This window comes from Capra hircus, chromosome 9 (genome assembly GCF_001704415.2).
Source record: "Capra hircus breed San Clemente chromosome 9, ASM170441v1, whole genome shotgun sequence".
NCBI classification, from domain to species: Eukaryota; Metazoa; Chordata; class Mammalia; order Artiodactyla; family Bovidae; genus Capra; species Capra hircus.
This window is the reverse complement of record NC_030816.1, coordinates 2,080,196-2,100,765: the sequence shown is the minus strand read 5'-3', so window position 1 is coordinate 2,100,765 and position 20,570 is coordinate 2,080,196. Positions and strand designations below refer to the sequence as shown.

The window sequence follows — 20,570 nt, the reverse complement described above, 5'->3', positions numbered from 1 at the left end:
AAGAGCATCCAAAGAGAGCCATGAGTCACTCCAGTGATTACAGAGGTCGGGGAGATGAGGAGGAGCTAGCAAAGGAGGTAGAAAAGGAACAGCTAGTGAGACCGGAGAAAAGCAAGGGAAATGTGGTGGTCTGGAAACCAGTTTCAAGGTAGAGCACGTGATAGCTACGCCCAGGGCTGCTGCTACTAGTTCACATGAGCGGAAAACTGGAAGCTGACCTCTGAGTTAATAACATGAAAAGCAGCTCTCGTGCAATGAATGGAGTCACCATCCACATGGGTTTCAAGCCAGAAACCCCGAAAGTCTTGTTATCATCTTATCTCTAGCCACTAACTTCTGTAGATTTTACTTTCTCTGTATTTTTTGAAACACTTTTTCCCTTTATTTCTACCGCCTTTTTCTTTATGATTTTCATGTATTGCTGGGTTATTGTAATAGCATTTTATTTTATTTTTCTAGTTGGCATTTTCTTCAATCTTTCTGCACGTTACTGCCAGAAGCGTGCAGGCTAGTCTGAATATTTAAAAGACTGGTCTGAATATTTCATCTCTCGCTTAACATTTCTTCTATGTCTGCCTCTAGCATTCAGGATAATGTTCAAAACCCTTAACGTGAAATGTAATTTTCTTCATGATAAGCTACTGTTTCTCTGGCCTCATCTCCTACCAGTCCCCTGCCCTTTGCTCTAGTCATAACTGTTGCAGTTTATGAAATGTGGCATGTTGCTAGATCAACCTGAAATAGCCTTCCTTTCTTGTTCTACCACAGTTTTCAAATTTCATTCCTGTCCCACCTGATATACTGAATAAATGGATGCTTCTCTCCGGTTTCATAAGGACCAGCTTATAACCTGGCATAGCATTATTGAATTATATCTTTAAATTACTAATTAACATAACTTTCTATCCCACTATTATGTAAGTTCTCTGTGGCATGAACGATGTATTTTTCCATTATATATTATCATCCTGGCATCTAATAGAGATAGTTCCTGGAATCTAATAGAGATCTAAAATGTTTAAATAAATGAATGAATAAATTCCAAAGATGATGCCAAAATTTTGAGTTTGGATGCTTGGGACAATGGTGGTACCATTTATAGGCATCAGAAGACCACTGTTGGGTGTGAGGTTATGGGAGTCAATGAACCATGACTGTTTTTTTAACTGAAATTTTTAGTGAAGTGTAACCCCCCAAATTAACAAGTCACAAATATCTGGCTTAATTTTTAAGAGCTCACCATGGATTTGAAATACCGTGGAGATGGTAAGAGTTTCAAGTGAGAAAGAAGAAATTCAACCAAAGGAATACATCTAGGAATATGAAAATGGGACTTGAGGGTGGAAATAAGTGTATAATGTGTACCTTATAATGTATGAAATATGATATGAGGCCGCACAAGGTTATTGTCAGAAAGTAGCACTGGAGACAAAGATAAAAGCCACTAATGTTTGAATATCAGTTATATGACTGTATAAAACAAAGCTTTATGTAGAAAAGACCTGTATTTCCTTTAAATAGAAGCCCTAGTTTACTCATACTGATTGCTTATCTGTTCCTTTTATCTACCCTCTTGTATAGATTGAAGCATGATTAGCAAAGCCATTTTCACCAGTTTTGTCCTAGGCAGTTTTTATAACTTGATAGTTTAGTAAGAGTTTTAAGGGGTAAACTAAACCTCATGTTGGAATATGCTTTTTTGTTTGTAAAAATGCATTAAATGCCAGATGTAAAAACTTTGTGTGTGACAACTTAGTATAACAGAATTCTATTTCAAACTCTGAAAGTTAAGGTGTTCCTGAAATGACATCCACCTTACCATAACCAAGTTGTTGTTTTGAATCTGTATTTTAGACAAAAACTATGAAGATTTGCTGGTACTGTTTAAAACATCAGCATATTCACGAATGGTGCCAATTTTATTTTTAAAACATAATGTCTTTTAAATTGACTTCCATGTTTCCAAATGATTGTACAGTAGGAGCAGGCCAATCTTATATAAAGAACGGCAATTTTGGAGTTAGACAGATATGATTATATCACTGTTACAGATTGAATTGTGTCCCTGTGAAAGACTCGTTGAAACCTTAAGTCCAAGTACCTGAATGTGACTTTATTTGGAAATCGAGTCTTTGCAAATGAAATCAAGATGAGGTTATTCTGGTGGGCTCCTGTTCAGTATGTCTGTCCGGTGTCCCTGTAAGAAAAGACAGGCATAGAGTGAAGATGATGTGAAGAGAAGACACGGGGAGAATTACGTAGCAGCAGATGTGGAGGTGGCGTGATGCAGCTGCAAACCGAGGAATGCTGGCCGTTGCCAGAAGCAGGCAGGAGGCAAGGACCGTTTCTCCCCAGGGTCTCAGGGAGAATAGCCCTGCCGGCACCTCAAGTTCAGACTTAGGGCCTCCAGAACTGTGAGAGAAGAAATTTCTCCTGTTCTAAGACACCTAGTTTGCAGTAATTTGCTTCACTAGCCCTCAAAAACTAATAATAGTCATATATTAGCTTATTGGTTCTAGGCAGTCATGTAACCTCGAATATCAGTTTCCTCTGAGAAAGATTAAAATAGTTCTGGCACTGAATAGACATTTGGGAAATAATAGCTAGTTTTAAAATTTTTTTATTGTTTTGATGGTTTGCATGACATATTACTTAATTTGGTTATCATTTCCACATGTGAGATTGACTTTCTGATTGAATTAGAAGTAAACACCTTTTCTGTAGTTCCCACTCAGATTCTTTAACCTACAGAAACATGCAGCAGATTTCATGCGACTCATAGAATTTTATTAGGATATGAAGGGTTAAACTTGTTCTGTAACTATCAGTGTCAAACTAAGCTTTTGATTTTTTAAAAAACTAATTTTCAAAAATAAAATAGAGTGAATTAAAAAAATAATTCAACTGTTAACTTTTAATTGACTTTAAATAATTTGAGTATGTGTCGACTGAAAAAAAACCATCAACCTTAAAGTTGTGAGTTAAGTTTTGTTTGCAGGTCTTCCTGAGTATTGAGCCCAGGAGACAGCCTCTCAGCTCTGATGTGCTGTCCCCAAGAGGTCCGGAAGGAGCCAGGATATACAGAGTTTAGTCCCCGACTAAATCCCTGAGAAGAGACTGACACTGAAAGTTAATGATTTTAGTGCTTTTCTGGGTATGGGAAGATGCGAGAGTCTGGACTCATTGAAATTATTCCTTAGATGGGCATCTTGACTGTCTCAGGCCAGTATCTCAAGCACAGAATGCTTCCTGTTTTTCCTCCATGCTGAATTTCCTCAGGGCACACTATTGGTGGGCAGATGCCATGGCTAATTGCTTGGTGCTTATAGAACCAGGATTGGGGGGCAGCATTCCCTGTCCACACGTCGATGTGATGTCTTTCCTCCACCTCCTTTATCTGATGAGCGTTTTTGAAGGGAGTTTTTCTTCTTGAGGTATTACCTATTGAATAAAAAGGAAGCTTTTTATTTTATATGCTTTTAAAAATGTTCAGTGTCCCAGAATATCCTGCTTTCTTCTTGTGCCCCCTTTCCCCCCTCTCCTCACTCTTCGCAGTCCTTACCCACCTTCTTTCTTACTGGGGCCTGGGTTATACAGATGGCCTCGTCTATAGTCATAAAAACATGTGTGGAGAGCTCAGTGCTGTCCCTCATTCTTGAGCCTTGAGTTAGAAGCAGTGTAAGTCGCAGTACTTCCTCTGAGGCGAGAACATGGTCCACTGCTCTGCCTGCTCAGCCTTCTCTTTCTGTGGGGGATCCCTTCATAACAAAGGGGGAAGTCGGCTTCTGTGGTGTCACACCAGCGGCACTGGTTGACTCGCAAATCTGAGGCGTCTGCTGGAGGCACCTAGGGCAAGGTTAGCGTCGTGACCTCCCTGTCCCCCAGCTCTGTCTGCCCTGCCTGACGGGAACTGAGCCAGCTTCGTTTTTGTTGCTGGAGTTGCAGCATCTCGTGTGTGCAGCTGTGTCGGTGTGAGGGTGCTGTCTCCTGAAGCTTCTGACACCGCCCTTTCTAAGAGTTCTGGGCTGGCTCTCTCTACATTTTGTCCCCTGGACTACAAAGCCACACTGCTCTCGCTTATAGTGACTCTAGTTACAGAAGCTACCCCTTTAGCTTCGACTCTGTAATCCAGTTTCATTTTTCTGTTTTCTGAGACCTAAATTTTCCTTACTACTGATTGTCAACCGTTTGGTAAATGGACACTGTAGAAAAATTAGATGCTTTAACTGGTGAACTCCTAATTGATTCTCACATTTTTAATGCAGAACTTTATGTTCCAAATTCATGTATCTTGGCTTTGTTCATGTGTTAAGCCCTCAGTTAGAGATTGTCGCTCTTGGTACTGTCTCCTTGTAGGTAACATCCACTCATCAGTCCTCATGGAGAAATTGCTGGACACTGGATTAGGTATGAGTTTCCATGGGACCTGTATTTCTTTTACCAAAGCACCCATTCCGTTTCAGTGACGCGTGTTTTGTCACTGTAAGCTGCATGTGGTTAGATATTGGGGTGAGTCCCTCCTGCCTGGAAAACACAGACATTCAAGTAAATATTAAGTTAATAAAGTGATGCTTTCCTGACAGCACATTCAGGAAGAAATGAAAGTCATATTTCTTAGACTCCTTTTTTAAAATCTGTTATCACACGGGTATTTGATTATGTTAGCCTCCTCTCTCTCCACTTACTTATTTCCTGCAGGACATTTTGAACACTCAGGATTACTTAGCTTTCCGAGGCTTTGTTGCCAGCAACAGTAACCAACTGTGGGTACCTGATGGGGGAGAGGATTTATTGGAGGGAGATTGGGTAGGTCTCACACTGAATAGGTGGGAGGTCTGGAGGATCAGGTTTGGAGACGAGAGGAAAGCAGGGGAAGTTTGGAAGCAGAAATAGTGGCTCAGATGCCACAGCCGCTGTTTAGCTGTCTGTTAGACTGCTGCTTCAGCTGCTGCTCTGATGACACCCACTCAACTCTGATTTTGTGGAGATTCAGTGCTCTAGTCTGTATCAGGCTTGATCCAAATCTTACGCTTTTTGCTTGGCTCCTGGGGTTAGGATGCGGAAGGACTCAGTTGCTGTCTGGGCTTCTGAAGTGGAAGATTGAGCCCTGCCTGCCTCCGAAACTCTCAACATGGAGAATTCCCCAGTGCTTGGGAGTGTGTTTGGGTGCTGGGCAACCTGATTAGCAACAAAAATAAATCACAGATACTTTTCTTTGTTCATATAATCTGGAGGCTCTGAGTTTGTGCATCAGAAACGATGGTATATTCCTTGTGTAAGAGGACATAAGATGGAGCTAAGAACATAGATTTTAGACAAAGTCAGAGCTGGGTTTAAATTCTTGGTGGGTGATACTGGGAAAATTACTAAACCTTCCTAAATGTCAGGTTCCTAGGTTAAAATAAGGAAAATAAAAATTAACTTTGCAGGAAACTATTATACATTTTAATGAGTTGATGTGTGTTAAGTACTTAATGTCAGGCACTTAGTATATACATTTGATAAACAGTAGCCTATAAAACTATGGAGAAGGCAATGGTACCCCACTCCAGTGGATGGAGGAGCCTGGTGGGCTGCAGTCCATGGGGTCGCTAAGAGTCAGACATGACTGAGAGACTTCACTTTCACTTTTCACTTTCACCCATTGGAGAAGGAAATGGCAACCCACTTTAGTATTCTTGCCTGGAGAATCCCAGGGACGGGGGAGCCTGGTGGGCTGCCATCTATGGGTCACACAGGGTCGGACACAACTGAAGCGACTTAGCAGCCTATAAAACAAAGCATGTTCTTATGGATCCAGTTTACCTTTCAGCATTGTCTCATTTCCTTCCAATGTGAAAATGCTCCACAAACCCAAACTGTTCATGCTCTGCTGCTGCTGCTAAGTCGCTTCAGTCGTGTCCGACTCTGTGTGACCCCATAGACGGCAGCCCACCAGGCTCCCCCGTCCCTGGGATTCTCCAGGCAAGAACACTGGAGTGGATTGCCATTTCCATCTCCAATGGGTGAAAGTGAAAACTGAAAGTGAAGTTGCTCTGTCCTATCCCACTGTTCGCGACCCCATGGACTGCAGCCTACCAGGCTCCTCTGTCCATGGGATTCTCCAGGCAAGAGTACTGGAGTGGAGTGCCATTGCCTTCTCTGCTGTTCATGCTCATTGTCCTTAAATGTACCTGTGGGTCCTGGCTTCATGCTTCTCCATATGGCCCTCTTCTCCATCTTTTTTTCCTTTTAATGGCTCATTTCAGATCCTCTTTTCTTTGAAAGTACTAGTCCGTCTGGTACTTACTGTCCTCTGCTGTTCAGTTTAGCACGTAATATTATACTTATTTTCCCTGTGTGTTAACCTTTGATGAAGTAGTCTTCTGGAGGGCCAAGGGAAATGTTTTTGTGAAGAAGCAGTTTAGTAGAAGGAACACTGGACTTCGAGTCAAAAATTCTTGTGTCTAGCATAGCACCAGCTCTTGCTATTTGCGTATCCTTGGGCAAGTTTCTGAATGTGTTCTCTCCTTTTTTTTTTTTTTTTTGAATGTGTTCTCTTTATGTAAAATGAGGATAATACTTTTAGGATTTTGGTGAGGATCAGATGAAATACACGTTTAATAGAAAGGACTGTGTAAACTACATAAAATATTACTTTTGCATCTGCCTTGCACTTCATGTCATGTGTTGCAGATAGAAAGGTTTAAAGTGTTAATGATCATTTTTTTTACTTTCAGAATTTCCTGGAATCAAAGACATGCAATTTCCTTGTATATTTAAAAAAGTATAATTAAAAGATTATGATGAAAATGTTATAGCTATCCTTTGATTTTGTAGGAGTATAATTTAATATTAAGCAATACTTGGTTTAAAAATACTTGTTTTAATATACTGTAGTAGTGTAATTTATTAGATTTCATATTCCATCCTATTGTTTTTGTTCAATTAAATAAAGAATATATCTTTGTTTAATCACAACTGATCATCTTTCTTTCCCCCTTTGCCTTAGACACCAATTTGAAAGAGAGTGGTTTAAGAGGTTTCTGTTCAAAGGCAAACCATATGTGGTAATAGGCCCAGCTGGCAACTTTTTTTTATCCTAAATTAGACTTAAAAGAGAGAGAAGATGTGTAGAGATTTTTAAACAAAAAACTGAAAAAATTTTAATATATTTTAATATAGATTTAAAATATATTTTTCTAAACGGTCTCATCTTTTCTCTCATCTTGTCAACATCATAAAATTTGACTTTTAAGTGGAATATTTTATATGAATAAGCCCTAGGTAGAAAGCTGTGACCCCTCAAGTTTAGTGAAAAATTATATATGCTTTGCCTGTCTTCATTTAGGAGACTTGTGTTTATTAACTTGTTTTAATTACATGCCAAGCCTCTCTTAGATATTTGTAGTGAATGAAAATTTTCTCTAAACAAAGTTTCGTTAGTAAGTAGGCTTTGATGGAGAACATTTCAATAGGTTGTATCAGGATTTGACAAAATGAAGTTTTATTAAGCAGTTTTATGATTTTTGGAAAGCAGTTAGGTGTAATTGTTTAATTTTTTAAAAACTTCTGTTGGAGTATAGTTGATTTACAGTATGTTTCAGGTGTGTAAGTGAAGTTGCTCAGTTGTGTCCAACTCTTTGCGACCCCATGGAAGGTAGCCTACCAGGCTCCGTGGTCCATGGGATTTTCCAGGCAAGAATACTGGAGTGGGCTGCCGTTCCCTTCTCCAGGGGATCTTCCCAACCCAGGGACTGAACCCGGGTCTCCTGCATTGCAGCCAGAAGCTTTACCGTCTAAGCCACTAGGGAAGTCCAACACATATATTAATTCTTTTTCACATTCTTTACCCATATGGGTTATTATAGAATATTGAGTAGAGTTTCCTCTGCTATACAGTAGGTCCTTTTTGGTTATCTGTTTTGTTGTGTATAGTAGTGTGTCTGTGTTAATCCCAAGCTCCTAATTTATCCCTGCACCTCCCTCCTCCAGCGTTTCCCCTTTGGTAACCATAAGTTTGTTTTTGAAATCTGTGAGTCTGTTTCTGTTTTGTAAATAAGTTTACTTTTATCATTTTAAAAATTAGAGTCCACATGTAAATATTATTGTATAATATTTGTCTCTCTCTGCCTCACTTCACTTAGTATGATAATCTCTGGGTCCCTCCGTGTTGTTGCAGATGACATTATTGCCTTCTTTTTTATGGCTGGGTAATATTCCATTGCATTTATGTAGCACATCTTCTTTACCCATCCCTTTGTCAGTAGACACATAGGTTGCTTCTGTGTCTTGGCTATTGTGAATAGTACTATGAACATTGGGATGTTTGCATCTTTTTGAATTATATTTTTTCTTGATATATCCCCATGAGTGGAATTGCTGGATCAAAAGGTAGTTCTAGTTTTAGTTTTTTAAGGAACCTCCATACTGTTTTCCATAGTGATTGTACTAATTTAAATTCCCATCAGTAATGTAGGAGGTTTCCCTAGATGTTGTAATTTAAAGCTTTATTTTCTATATACAGATTTTAACCTTTTTTTTCAATTATGAAAAGAAATATCCACATAGAAAGTTTACGTGTTCAGTTTCAAAAATAAAGGTCAGTTGGCTTTTTTTTTTTTCCTTACTTTATTAAGGTAAAGGTAATTAGAGTTGTTAATGATAAAATTCTTACTTATCACAAGAGTGATAAGACAGATCCCAGTCTGAGAGAAAAAAGTTGTTAAAAGGCATATCTGATAAAGGGCTGTTACCAAAATATACAAGGGACTCTTAATACTCAGCTATAAGCAAGTGAAAAACTATTAAAAATAGGCAAAAGACCTGAACAGGTACCTCGCCAAAGAAGATATGCAATATCCTAATAAGCTTAGACTGCTACAATGACGTGTTGTAAACAAGGTGACTTAAATAGCAGGTACTCATTTCTCACAGTCCTTGAGGTAGGGATGTTTAAGGTCATGGTGCTGATAGGTTTGGTTCTTGGTGCGGACCCTCCTGGTTTGCAGGTGGCCACTTTCCTGCTGCCCTCACCACAGCAGAGAGAGAAGGAGCTCTGATTTCTTTTCCTCTTTTTATTAGAGGTGTTAATCTCATCATGGGGACCTCACCATCCTGACCTCATCTAACCCTGATTATTTCCCAAAGGCCTCAACATGTGAATTTTGAAGAGACACATTCATTTCATACATTCCACCCTTGTGCTCATGCACAATAGTTTTATTCCATGTAATCAGCCCCCAAAATCTCTTCTGTTTCCAGCATCACCTTTAAAGTCATCTAAATATCATTTTAAGCAGATAGGTGAGACTCACAGTATGATTCATCCTGAGGCAAAATTTCTCTCCAGCTGTGAACCTGTGGAACCAGATGTGCTTCCAAATACCATGAAGTAACAGACATACAGACACTCAAATTTGAAAGGGGGGAAAAAAAAATGAAAAGGGTGATGAGTTCCAAGCAGATCTACAAAACTTAGCAAGACAAATATCATCAGATCTTAAGGCTTGAGAAGCCTCTTAAGGCTTGTTAAACCTGTTTGGTTTAACACTCTACCTTCGAGACCCACTGGGGTAGAAGTCCTGCTTCAAGGCTCTGGGTTGCTGCCAGCCGGTCTGTTGAACTCCTCCTCCAGTACGAAATGAGGATGTAGCCCTGATGGTCTCAGAAGTCATCTCAGGGATCACTCTTCTCTTCTTTTGGAGAATCCGTAGCACATTATGTAGAGAATGGCTCCGTGGGCCAGTCCTGTAGGCTCTGAGCAGTTCCTCGGCTTGCCTGCCTTCTGCTCCTTCTCTCTCCCCTTGAGTTCACACGGCAGTGTTTCTGCTGGAATGGCTGACTAGGTCCATGGTTCGCATGCTCACTCGTCTCTTTACTGAGTGGTTGTTCAGCTTAGTATTACCCTTAGTTGTGCCCTTAGTATTCTTTTCAGAGCATGCTTTCTGATTTTTTGTGGTATGGATAGGTTTGAGAATTTTTCCAGATCTTAAGTTTAAGATCTGGTCCCTTTTTGTTTAACATTTTTTCTTAGTCCATTTTCTCCTCTCCCGTCTTACTATTAATAAGCAGTCAGGTGGAACCAAGCCACTCTTTGAACACTGCTTAGAAATCTAAATATCCAGCTTCATCCTTCCACAAGTGCTACATTCCACAAAACACTGGATCACAGTTTAGTCATATTCTCTGCCGCTTTATTGACAAGGATCACCATTTTTCCAATGTCCAATAATGTCCATTTCTAAGACTTCACCAAAGCTGTCTTTTACCATCCATGTTTCTACCAGTATTCTGATCATGTTTATTTATTAGCTCTCTAAGGAGATGGAAGCTTTCTTTTTAACTCTCCTCATTTCTTTCTAAGATCTCACCAGAATCACCTTTAATGTTTATATTTCTAGCATGCATCTCAAATCTCCAGCCTATACCCATTTCCCACTTCCAAAGCTACTTCTGTCTTTTTGAATATTTGCCGAAGCAACACCTCACTTCTCAGTGCTAAAGTCTGTCTTAGCGTAAACTGCTATTTTAAAAACTGTATAGACCAGATAGCTTAAATAACAGACATTTATTTCATACTGTCTTGGAGGATTGGAAGTCTGACCAAGGTGCTGGCAAGTTCAGTTCCTTCAGATTCTTCACCCTGAAGAGAGTGAAGAAAGACCCGCCTCCTGACTTGTAGATGGGTGCCTTCTCACTTTATCCTCCCATAGCAGAGAGAGAGGGGGGGAGAGAGAGGAGGGGGAGAGAGGGAGAGAGGGGGGGAGACAAAGAGGGAGAGAGAGAGGGAAGGGGGGGGAGAGGGGGGGGAGAGAGAGAGGGGAGGGGGGGAGAGAGAGAGGAGAGGGAGGGGGGAGAGGGGGGGAGAGAGAGAGGGAGAGAGGGAGGGGAGGGAGGAGAGAGAGAGGGGAGGGGGGAGGGGGGGGAGAGAGAGGGAGAGAGAGGGAGGGGAGGAGAGAGAGGGAGAGAGGGGGGGAGAGGGGAGAGGGGGGGAGAGAGGAGAGAGGATGGGGAGAGAGAGAGGAGGAGAGGGGGAGGGGGGGGGGGGAGGAGGGGGGGGGAGAGGGAGAGAGAGAGAGGGAGCGTGCATGCAGTGTGCACGGGCGAGCGCTCCGCTCTGCTTTTTCCATCTCAGAAGGATTCTTGTTCCATTGTGGCGGCCCTACCTTCATCATCTCATCTAAACCAAATCCAGGGTTCCCACCTCCAAGTTATATTGGAAATTAGGGCTTCAACATATGAATTTTGGCGGATCCAAACATTTAGCCCATAATTTACAGATGGCAAGTAAACAAACATGTGAAAGATGCTTGACATCATCATTAGGGAACTGCAAATTAAAAAACGAGGTTCCACTGCACACCTGTTAAAATGGTGAAAACCCAAAACATCAACAGCATCACATGCTGGTGAGGATGTGGAGCAAAAGGAAGTCATTTATTGCTGGTGGGAGTGCAAAATGGTACAGCCATTTTGGAAGACAGTTTGGCAGTCTCTTACAAAACTAAACATACTCTTATAACTCAATCCAGCATTTTTACTGCTTGTTATTTATGTAAATAGGCTGAAAATTTACATCCACATGAAAACCTGCACATGGATGTTTATAGCAGTTTTACTTGTAATTGCTCAAACTTGGAAACAACCAAGATGTCCTCTGTGGTACACCAAGAAAATGGAATAATCTTTGATGCTAAAAAGAAATGTGCTATCAAGCCATGGAAAGACAGAAATCTTAAATGCATATTACTAAGTGACCGAGATAAATCCAAAAAGGCTACATGCTATATGATTTCAAATTATGTGCCATTCTGGAAGAGGCAAAACCATGGAGACAGTAAAAAGATCTATGGTTGTCAGGGGTTAGGGGTAAGGGAAGAATGAATAGGTAGAGTGCAGAGAGTTTTTAAGGTATGAAACTATTCAGTATGATACTGTGATGGTGTATTTATGTCATTACACACTTGTCAAAACCCATGGAATGTGCAACACGAGGAGTGAGTCTTAAGGTGAACCATTGCCTTTGGGTGATGATGTAACATTACAGGGTCATCATTTGTAACAAGTACGTTTCTCTGGTGAGGGATATTGATAATCAGAGAGATTGTGTCTGTGTAGGTCCAGGGAGTATATGGGAACTCTGTAGTTTGCATTCAGTTTTGCTGTGAACTTCAAACCACTCTAGAAAATAAAATCTAGTTTAAAAAATTCATGTAATGGAAAAAACTTTTCTCATTTTAGCTGTTAGGTCAGGTCTTCTGACATCTGCTGGTGTATTGCAATTCAGTTGTGACACTAACCACCTGAGTTTGTGTCAGAGTCCACAGGTGTAAGGGCTTGGTCTCCAGCAATACATCTGAGTGCCACTCAGGCACCAGCTGCAAGTCAGGCTCCAGGGCAACCCATACTTACGGCCAACTGGCTACAAATAAGGGAGTTCCGAGACCTCCCCCAGACCGCCCTCACTTCACAGGCCAGGTGCAAGTTCAGACGTCTCCAGGCCACCTGAACTTCTCACCAACTGCTTATAAATGTGGGAGGTTACTGTAACTTCTCTCAGGTTTCCCAAGATGCTGGGACGACTCAGAACTCAGGGAAGTGCTAGACTTACACTTTTATTTAAAATTGTATTAATCAGGATCAGCTAAACAAAGAGACATTTGGTGAGGTCCTGAATGTAGAGCTTCGTGCACTCCTCTTCCCTCAGAATCAGGGCTTGTGGATGGGCTAACCAACTCAAAACTCACCTGCGCTTTGGTGGCCAGTGTTTTTATTGGGATTCCAGGAGAAGGCGGTGGCAACTCACTCCAGTACTCTTGCCTGGAAAATCCCATGGATGGAGGAGCCTTGTGGGCTGCAGTCCACGGGGTCACTGAGGGTCGGACACGACTGAGAGACTTCACTTTCACTTTTCACTTTCATGCATTGGAAAAAGGAAATGGCAATCCACTCCAGTACTCTTGCTGGGAGAGTCCCAGGGACGGGGGAGCCTGGTGGGCTGCCATCTATGGGGTCGCACACAGTCAGACACGACTGAAGTGTGTGTCTACTACTTAGCAGCTGTAGCAGTATGATGAAGACAGGATTGATTAAACACTGGTGGTTCAGTTGGTAAAGAATCTGCCTGCAGTGCAGGAAACCCGGGTTCGATTCCTGGGTCAGGAAGATCCTCTGGAGAAGGGAATGGCAACCCACTCCAATTCTTGCCGGAGAATTCCATGGACAAAGGAGTCTGGTGGGCTACAGTCCATAGGATTGCAAAGAGTTGACACGACTGAGCGACTAAGACATGATTCAACTAAACCTCCAGCCTTCTCCGTCTTTGCAGAGTTTGAACTGGGCCAAAGTCCCAAGTCACATCTGGTCTTTCTGATGACTGACCCCCTGCCTGTCCCATTGTCTTAGCACAAACTCATGTGAATTAAGGGGCTTATCAAAAACAGACTCTAATCAGCAGGGAAATTTTAAAGGATTTAGAGGCTCCTACCAGGAACCCAAGACAGAGATAAAACAGATTCTTAATTATCCAACACCAGGTTTTAAAAATGGTAGCCCTTGAGAAACCTGATAGTATTTTGTTTGCTTTATTTAATTTGAAGCTATGCCATGGAAAGCTGAGATGACAGAAAAGTTGTTTAGACTTTATAGCTATTTAAAAGTTAATACATCATACAGTTTGAATTTTATATTTATGATTTTGTGCATAAATGTGTTTCTTTGTGAAAAAGGAGAGATGAGCCAGTAGGATTACATAGGATCCTTTCCAGTTTTTACAGGCTCACACTGTCTAATAGATGACCTTATAGAAATATTTTTTCCTGGCCTGTGGTTGCTCTCTCAGACTCATTTTTCTATCTGATAGCAGATTATTTCAGAGTGTATTCACTTTCTCCAAGGAAATATACTTAGTTATGTTTTTCTCTTGCAGATTGATTATACCGGAACAGATCCTTCCAGTCCCTGCTATAAATGTTTGTCTCCGAATGTTACACCTTGTATTTGTACCATTAACTTCACACTGGACCAGTCATTTGAGGTCTGTATTCTAAGTAATGTCTTGGAAAACCCATGCTTTAAAAAATACTGATATTAGTTATTTTTTACTAGTTATTTTCTTGTTGAGATGTCGCTTTAATTTATTGAGAGTCAGTACACTTTTGAGGAAGATTATTTTGTTTAGTTAGCGAATTATGCTGTCTGATAATTAAATGCATTAATAGTTTATTCTAATTAGTACTTTATAAGCAAAATTTGAAACCTATTTCTGGAAAATTTTATAACTGTACAAATCACTTTTGTATCAAGATTCTATCTACATATGTTTGTATTTAAAAAATTATTGCTCAAACTGTGTTGACTACTTTTAATACCAACAGTTTTTACTTTAGAAAATAAATACTAATTCACACGTTTAATTGCATCATTTTTAATCAGATCTGATGCTTTAACCTTTAATATAAGTGCAAACACTTAGTAAAACCTTACTGACGAGCAGTTAGAAAACTCTCCACAAAGTATGCAATATGTGTGCGCGCGTGTGTGTGTGCGTGTGTGTGCGTGTGTGTGCGTGCACGTGCGTGGTCTGCGTGCTTTTTGCATTCACACTTAGCTGTCATTCTTGGAAACTGAGCCAGATGGTGAAGGACACACAGATTCAGAGTAGTCATGGCTAGACCAATTTATGCTCTCCTTTACCTGGAAATTGAACTTTTAAAATGTACTGTTTTATTCTTCAGGGAGCAAAACTACTTTAATACAGGCCAATTTTTTGAACTTTTGTAGCTATGCTTTAGATTTTTTTAAAAGTACTGATGACTTTTGAAGTCCCTGGTAGATGGTTGCCATCTAGTGGTTATGGATGCTCTTGCACTGAGATAATGGACAATAAAGCTCCCTTTTTAAAAATTATAAAAATAAATTAGGGAGAAGACAGGAATTTAATTATTTTGTTTTAGCAGAAATAGCATAAATGTAAAACATCAGAAAAGTTTGATTTTTTTTTTAATGTGATGGACAAACTATAAAGATGCATTAAGTTCTGCTTTTGTCAAAACAGGCAGAATGAAAGACATGGATAAGACTTATAATGATTTGGAAGCTCTATTAGTTTCCTCTCCCATTCGGAAACACTTAGGGTTTCAGAACTTTTCTTCCGTGAAGGTGATTGTCCTCAGATTCATTTTTTTTGTGGGTTCTGTGTTCTTTCACAAGCCCAAATTTGAATTGGACTAAAACCTTTTCAGAGAACAGAAATCAGCCAACAAAATAAATGAACAAATAAATAAAAGGTTTCTACGTAAATGGTTTCTTTATATAGACTGAAAAAATTTGCATACTTGACATTCAAAAATCAAGCCTTGAATAAATGATTGTGTATTTGAAAACAGCAAATCAGATAAAGCAAAATATTATTGAAATCCTTTTTCTTTTCTGAATTCCTTTTAATCAAGGATAGATTACAGATTGTAGAGGTAGCAATGAGAAAGGAGAAAATAGCTAATGTTTTTGCCATCTCCAAAAATCTTAGTCATTTAAGATGACTACATGGCATCTTCTAAATAATTATAGTGTATATAGGTTACTCTTCTTTCCTAGGATTTTTCCAAGTTGACTCCACTGCATACATTAAAGTATTTTGCTTGATTATTATAAAATGACTTCTGTTATCTTTACTAATTATAAATTCGTTCATTATTAATATTACATAATATCCTGTTGAAGAATTTACTATGTCCCAATTCAAGTTCAGCATTTATTTTGAGCAATAAATGAAAGCTTGACAATTATATCATTGGAAAGTTGATGCTAGTTGGATAAAGACCAATCTGAATTACAGAAAAATTTTTTAAAAGTTATTTATAGATTTTAATTGGAAGATAATTACTTTGCAATTTAAAATTGAAAGTAGATCAAAGTAGGCTAATAGATTTCATGAGAGCTTTTTTATTTGTTTGTTTTAATGTAAATAGATATCTTTGAGGTCTTTCAGGGTATTTCAAAGTTTACTCTTGGATTTTTTGGAGCATGCTTTCTTTAACTTTATTTCCAGTTCTGGCGGAATTCACCCCGGTACCTGTTTTAAGTTATCAATGTTCTGAACTAGTCCAAATTACATAGTTTTTATGTATGCATGAAACTTTGTACTTAATAGTTTTATATGAACATTTTTTCCCTTTCTCTAGGGCAATGTGTTTATGTATTACGGACTGTCTAATTTCTATCAAAACCATCGTCGCTATGTAAAATCTCGAGATGATGGTCAACTAAACGGAGATCCTAGTGCTTTGCTTGTAAGTAAAGTGACAGAACATGGAACTGGTGCTTTAATAACTAAGAACATGTGCTAATTGTGTTGTCTCATTTCAGTGGGATCTGTCAGTTCTCATTTCAGTAAGAAATGATAGATATTAAAATGTTAAATTAAAATATTGCTTGTCATTTTTCATTTGTTCACTGAGGGTTTTACTTTAAATTTTTTTCTCTGGAATTTGCACAGGTTAATGATTAAGAGATTAATGATTTCTTGAGGCCAGAGGACACGTTACTTCCTGCTTGTTTCTCATAATATAATTGGGATTTTTGCTTTGTTAACTCCCTGGCCTCAGCTATAAAGAACCTGCCTGCTAATGCAGGAGACACGGGTTCCACATCCTGGGTTGGGAAGATCTCTTTGAGAAGGAAACGGCAACCCACTTGAGTATTCTTGCCTGGGAAATCCCAAGGGTAGAAGAGCCTTCAGTTTAGTTCAGTTGTTCAGTCGTGTCCGACTCTTTGCAACCCAATGGACTGTAACACATCAGGCTTCCCTGTCCATCACCAACTCCCGGAGCTTGCTCAGACTCATGGCCATTGAATCGGTGATGCCATCCAACCACCTCTCCTCTGTCGTCCCCATCTCCTCCTGCCCTCACTCTTTCCCGGCATCAGGGTCTTTTCTAGTGAGTCAGTTTTTCCCATCAGGTGGCCAAAGTATTGGAGTTTCAGCTTCAGAATCAGCCCTTTCAATGAATACTCAGGACTGATTTCCTTTAGGATTGACTGGTTTGATCTCCTTGAAGTTCAAGGGACTCTCAAGAGCCTTCTCCAACACTGCAGTTCAAAAGCATCAATTTTTCTGCACTCAGCTTTCTTTATGGTCCAACTCTCACATCCATACATGACCACTGGAAAAACCATAACTTTGACTAGACGGACCTTTGTTGGCGAAGTAATGTCTCTCCTTTTTAATATGCTGTCTAGGTTGGTCATAGGTTTCCTTCCAAGGAGTAAGCATCTTTTAATTTCATGGCTGCAGTCACCATCTGCAGTGATTTTGGAGCCCCAAAGATAAAGTCTGTCACTGTTTCCATTGTTTCCCTATCTATTTCGCATAAACTGATGGGACCGGATGCCATGATCTTAGGTTTCTGAATGTTGAGCTTTAAGCCAACTTTTTTACTCTCGTCTTTCACTTTCATCAAGAGGCTCTTTAGTTCTTCTTCACTTTGTGCCTTAAGAGTGATGTCATCTGCGTGTCTGAGGTTATTGATATTTCTCCTGGCATCTTGATCCCAGCTTGTGCTTTGTCCAGTCCAGCGTATCACATGATATACTCCACATGTAAGTTAAATAAGCAGGTTGACAGTATACAGCCTTGATGTACTACTTTCCTGATTTGGAACCAGTCCATTGTTCCATGTCCAGTTCTAACTGTTGCTTCTTGACCTGCATACAGATTTCTCAGGAGGCAGGTAAGGTGGTCTGGTATTCCCATCTATTTAAGAATTTTTTGACAGTTTATTGTGATCCACACAGTCAAAGACTTTGGCTTAGTCAATAAAGCAGAAGTAGATATTTTTCTGGAACTCTCATGCCTTTTCAATGATCCAGTGGATGCTGGCAATTTGAGCTCTGGTTCCTCTGCCTTTTCTGAATCCAGCTTAAACATCTGGAAATTCAGTTTATGTACTGTTGAAGCCTGCCTTGGAGAATTTTGAGCATTACTTTACTAGCATGTGAGATGAGTGCAATTGTGCGGTAGTTTGAGCATTCTTTTGCATTGCCTTTCTTTGGGATTGAAATGAAGAGTGACCTTTTCCAGTCCTGTGGCCACTGCTGAGTTTTCCAAATTTGCTGGCATATTGAGTGCAGCACTTTCACAACATCGTTTTTTAGGATTTGAAATAGCTCAACTGGAATTCCATCACTTCCACTAGCTTTGTTCGTAGTGATGCTTCCTAAGGCCCACTTAACTTCTCATTCCAGGATGTCTGGCTCTAGGTGAGTGATCACACCATCGTGATTGTCTGGGTTGTGAAGCTCTTTTTTGTACAGTTCTTCTGTGTATTCTTGCCACCTCTTCTTAATATCTTCTGCTTCTGTTAGGTCCAGACCATTTCTGTCCTTTATTGAGCCCATCTTTGCATGAAATGTCCTTGGTATCTCTAATTTTCTCGAAGATATCTCTAGTCTTTCCCATTCTATTGTTTTCCTCTATTTCTTTGCATTGTTCACTGAAGAAAGCTTTCTTATCTCTCCTTGCTATTCTTTTGAACTCTGCAATCAGATGGGTATATCTTTCCTTTTCTCCTTTGCCTTTAGCTTCTCTTATTTTCTCAGCTATTTGTAAGGCCTTTTAAGACAACTATTTTGCCTTTTTGCATTTCTTTTTCTTGGGGATGGTCTTGATCCCTGCCTCCTGTACAATGTCACGAACCTCCATCCATAGTTCTTCAGGCACTCTGTCTATCAGATCTAATCCCTTGAATCTAGTTGTCACTTCCACTGTATAATCATAAGGGATTCAGGTCATACCTGAATGGTCTAGTGGTTTTCTCTACTTTCTTCAATTTAAGTCTGAATTTGGCAATAAGGAGTTCATGATCTGAGCCACAGTCAGCTCCGGGTCTTATTTTTGCTGACTGTATAGAGCGTCTCCATCTTTGGCTACAAAGAGTATAATCAGTCTGATATCGGTATTGACCATCTGGTGATGTCCGTGTGTAGAGTCTCCTCTTGTGTTGTTGGAAGAGGGTGTTTGCTATGACCAGTGTGTTCTCATGGCAGAACTCTGTTAGCCTTTTCCCTGCTTCATATTGTACTCCAAAGCCAAATTTGCCTGTTACTCCAGGTGTTTCTTGACTTCCTACTTTTGCATTCCAGTCCCCTGTAATGAAAAGGACATCTTTTTTGGGTGTTAGTTCTGGAAGGTCTTGTAGGTCTTCATAGAACCATTCAACTTTAGCTTCTTCAGCATTACTGTTTGGGGCATAGACTTGGATTACTGTGATATTGACTGATTTGCCTTGGAAACAAACAGATCATTCTGTCGTTTCTGAGATTGCACCCAAGAACCGCATTTTGGACTTCAAAGAGCATGGTGGGCTACAGTCCACAGGGTTGTAAAGAGTTGGACATGACTTAGCGACTATACAACAAAAGCGACAGTCAGTCTGTAATGGAATTTTGATGAATGTAGCTACGTTCTGGGAATATAATTTGTTCTGTTGGGTTTATTCATTATTATTATACTGGGTAGGGGTATGTAAATAAACTACTTTTGATTTCTGAGATTATGTTTTAAAATCAGACATGTATGCTCTTTGTTTTTCACCCTGTGGGACACCTAAGTACTAAAATCCAAAGGGTGGGTTACTGAAAACTGTCTGAGGAGCTTTTTGAAAATAGAGGGTCCAGAATTCTCCTAAGTCTTTCATGTCTACGTCTACAGGGTTGGAGCTGTAAAATGTCTATTTTTTACAAGCTCCCCTTCTGATGCTCAGCCGGGTTTGGCAACCTGGATCTTAGGTTCCTGACTGTTGTTCAGCTTCCATAGTAGTGGTTGGTGCTCAAGTATTTTATACTGTTGCTGTCAGTGCAGCAAGCCTTAGGAGTCCCACGGTAATTTAAGGATTTCTTAAAAACAGTGACTCTCTTAGAATGCAGTTTAGAACCATATTGGGACCAGAATGGTCCTGGTAAATGTATAATTGCCCTTGGTTATCCTTCCCAGTTTTATTGCTCTTTCTTGATGTTTGGGATCTTAAGAAATAATAAGTCTATTAAAGATTCCAGTTTGCAGTCCATGTGGGGGTTTATGTTGTGAGATCCACAAGTCCAGAGAAGGTGATGTTCCGTGAGACACACCAGGTACTCAGAATTTGTTGATTGGGTGTGTGTTGAAAGACCCAGAAGTGGTGGTTGATTTACAGTTCTTTTATGTAGATAACACTCTTCACAGAGGGCAAAAGAAGCTGAGATTCTTTTCTTCCAAACTTCAAGCAAAGTTTTTCAACTAAACTTAGGATTTTCTGTAAAGAGCCAATAGTAAACATTTTAGAATGAAGGCAGCCATAGACAATACTTAAGTGAATGGGTGTAGCTGTGTTCCAATAAAACTTTATTTACAAAAACAGGTCTTGGGCTGAATTTGGTTTGCAGGCTGTCATTTATGGATCCCCGGACTAGACCAAAATATGTGACTTAAGACCAGATGGCTTTCAGAAATTTTAAAGATGTTCAGAATAAACAGATTGAAGTGGAAGTTACTTAACATCATGTGTAAGGCCCTCCACAATCTCATGTCAGCCTACTACTCCAGCTTCTTTGGT

The 20,570-nt window shown here is 39.9% G+C and overlaps 1 protein-coding gene across 1 annotated transcript in view; it reads left to right on the top strand.

Moving 5' to 3' along the window:
• The window catches only part of TMEM30A (transmembrane protein 30A), a 40,959-nt gene that overhangs the window by 9,922 nt on the left and 10,467 nt on the right, over positions 1–20,570 (top strand). Inside the window, exons 2-3 of the mRNA XM_018052872.1 lie at positions 13,910–14,017; positions 16,164–16,271. Coding sequence (XP_017908361.1) covers positions 13,910–14,017; positions 16,164–16,271 — 216 coding nt within the window. The remainder of the gene's footprint in view (positions 1–13,909; positions 14,018–16,163; positions 16,272–20,570) is intronic.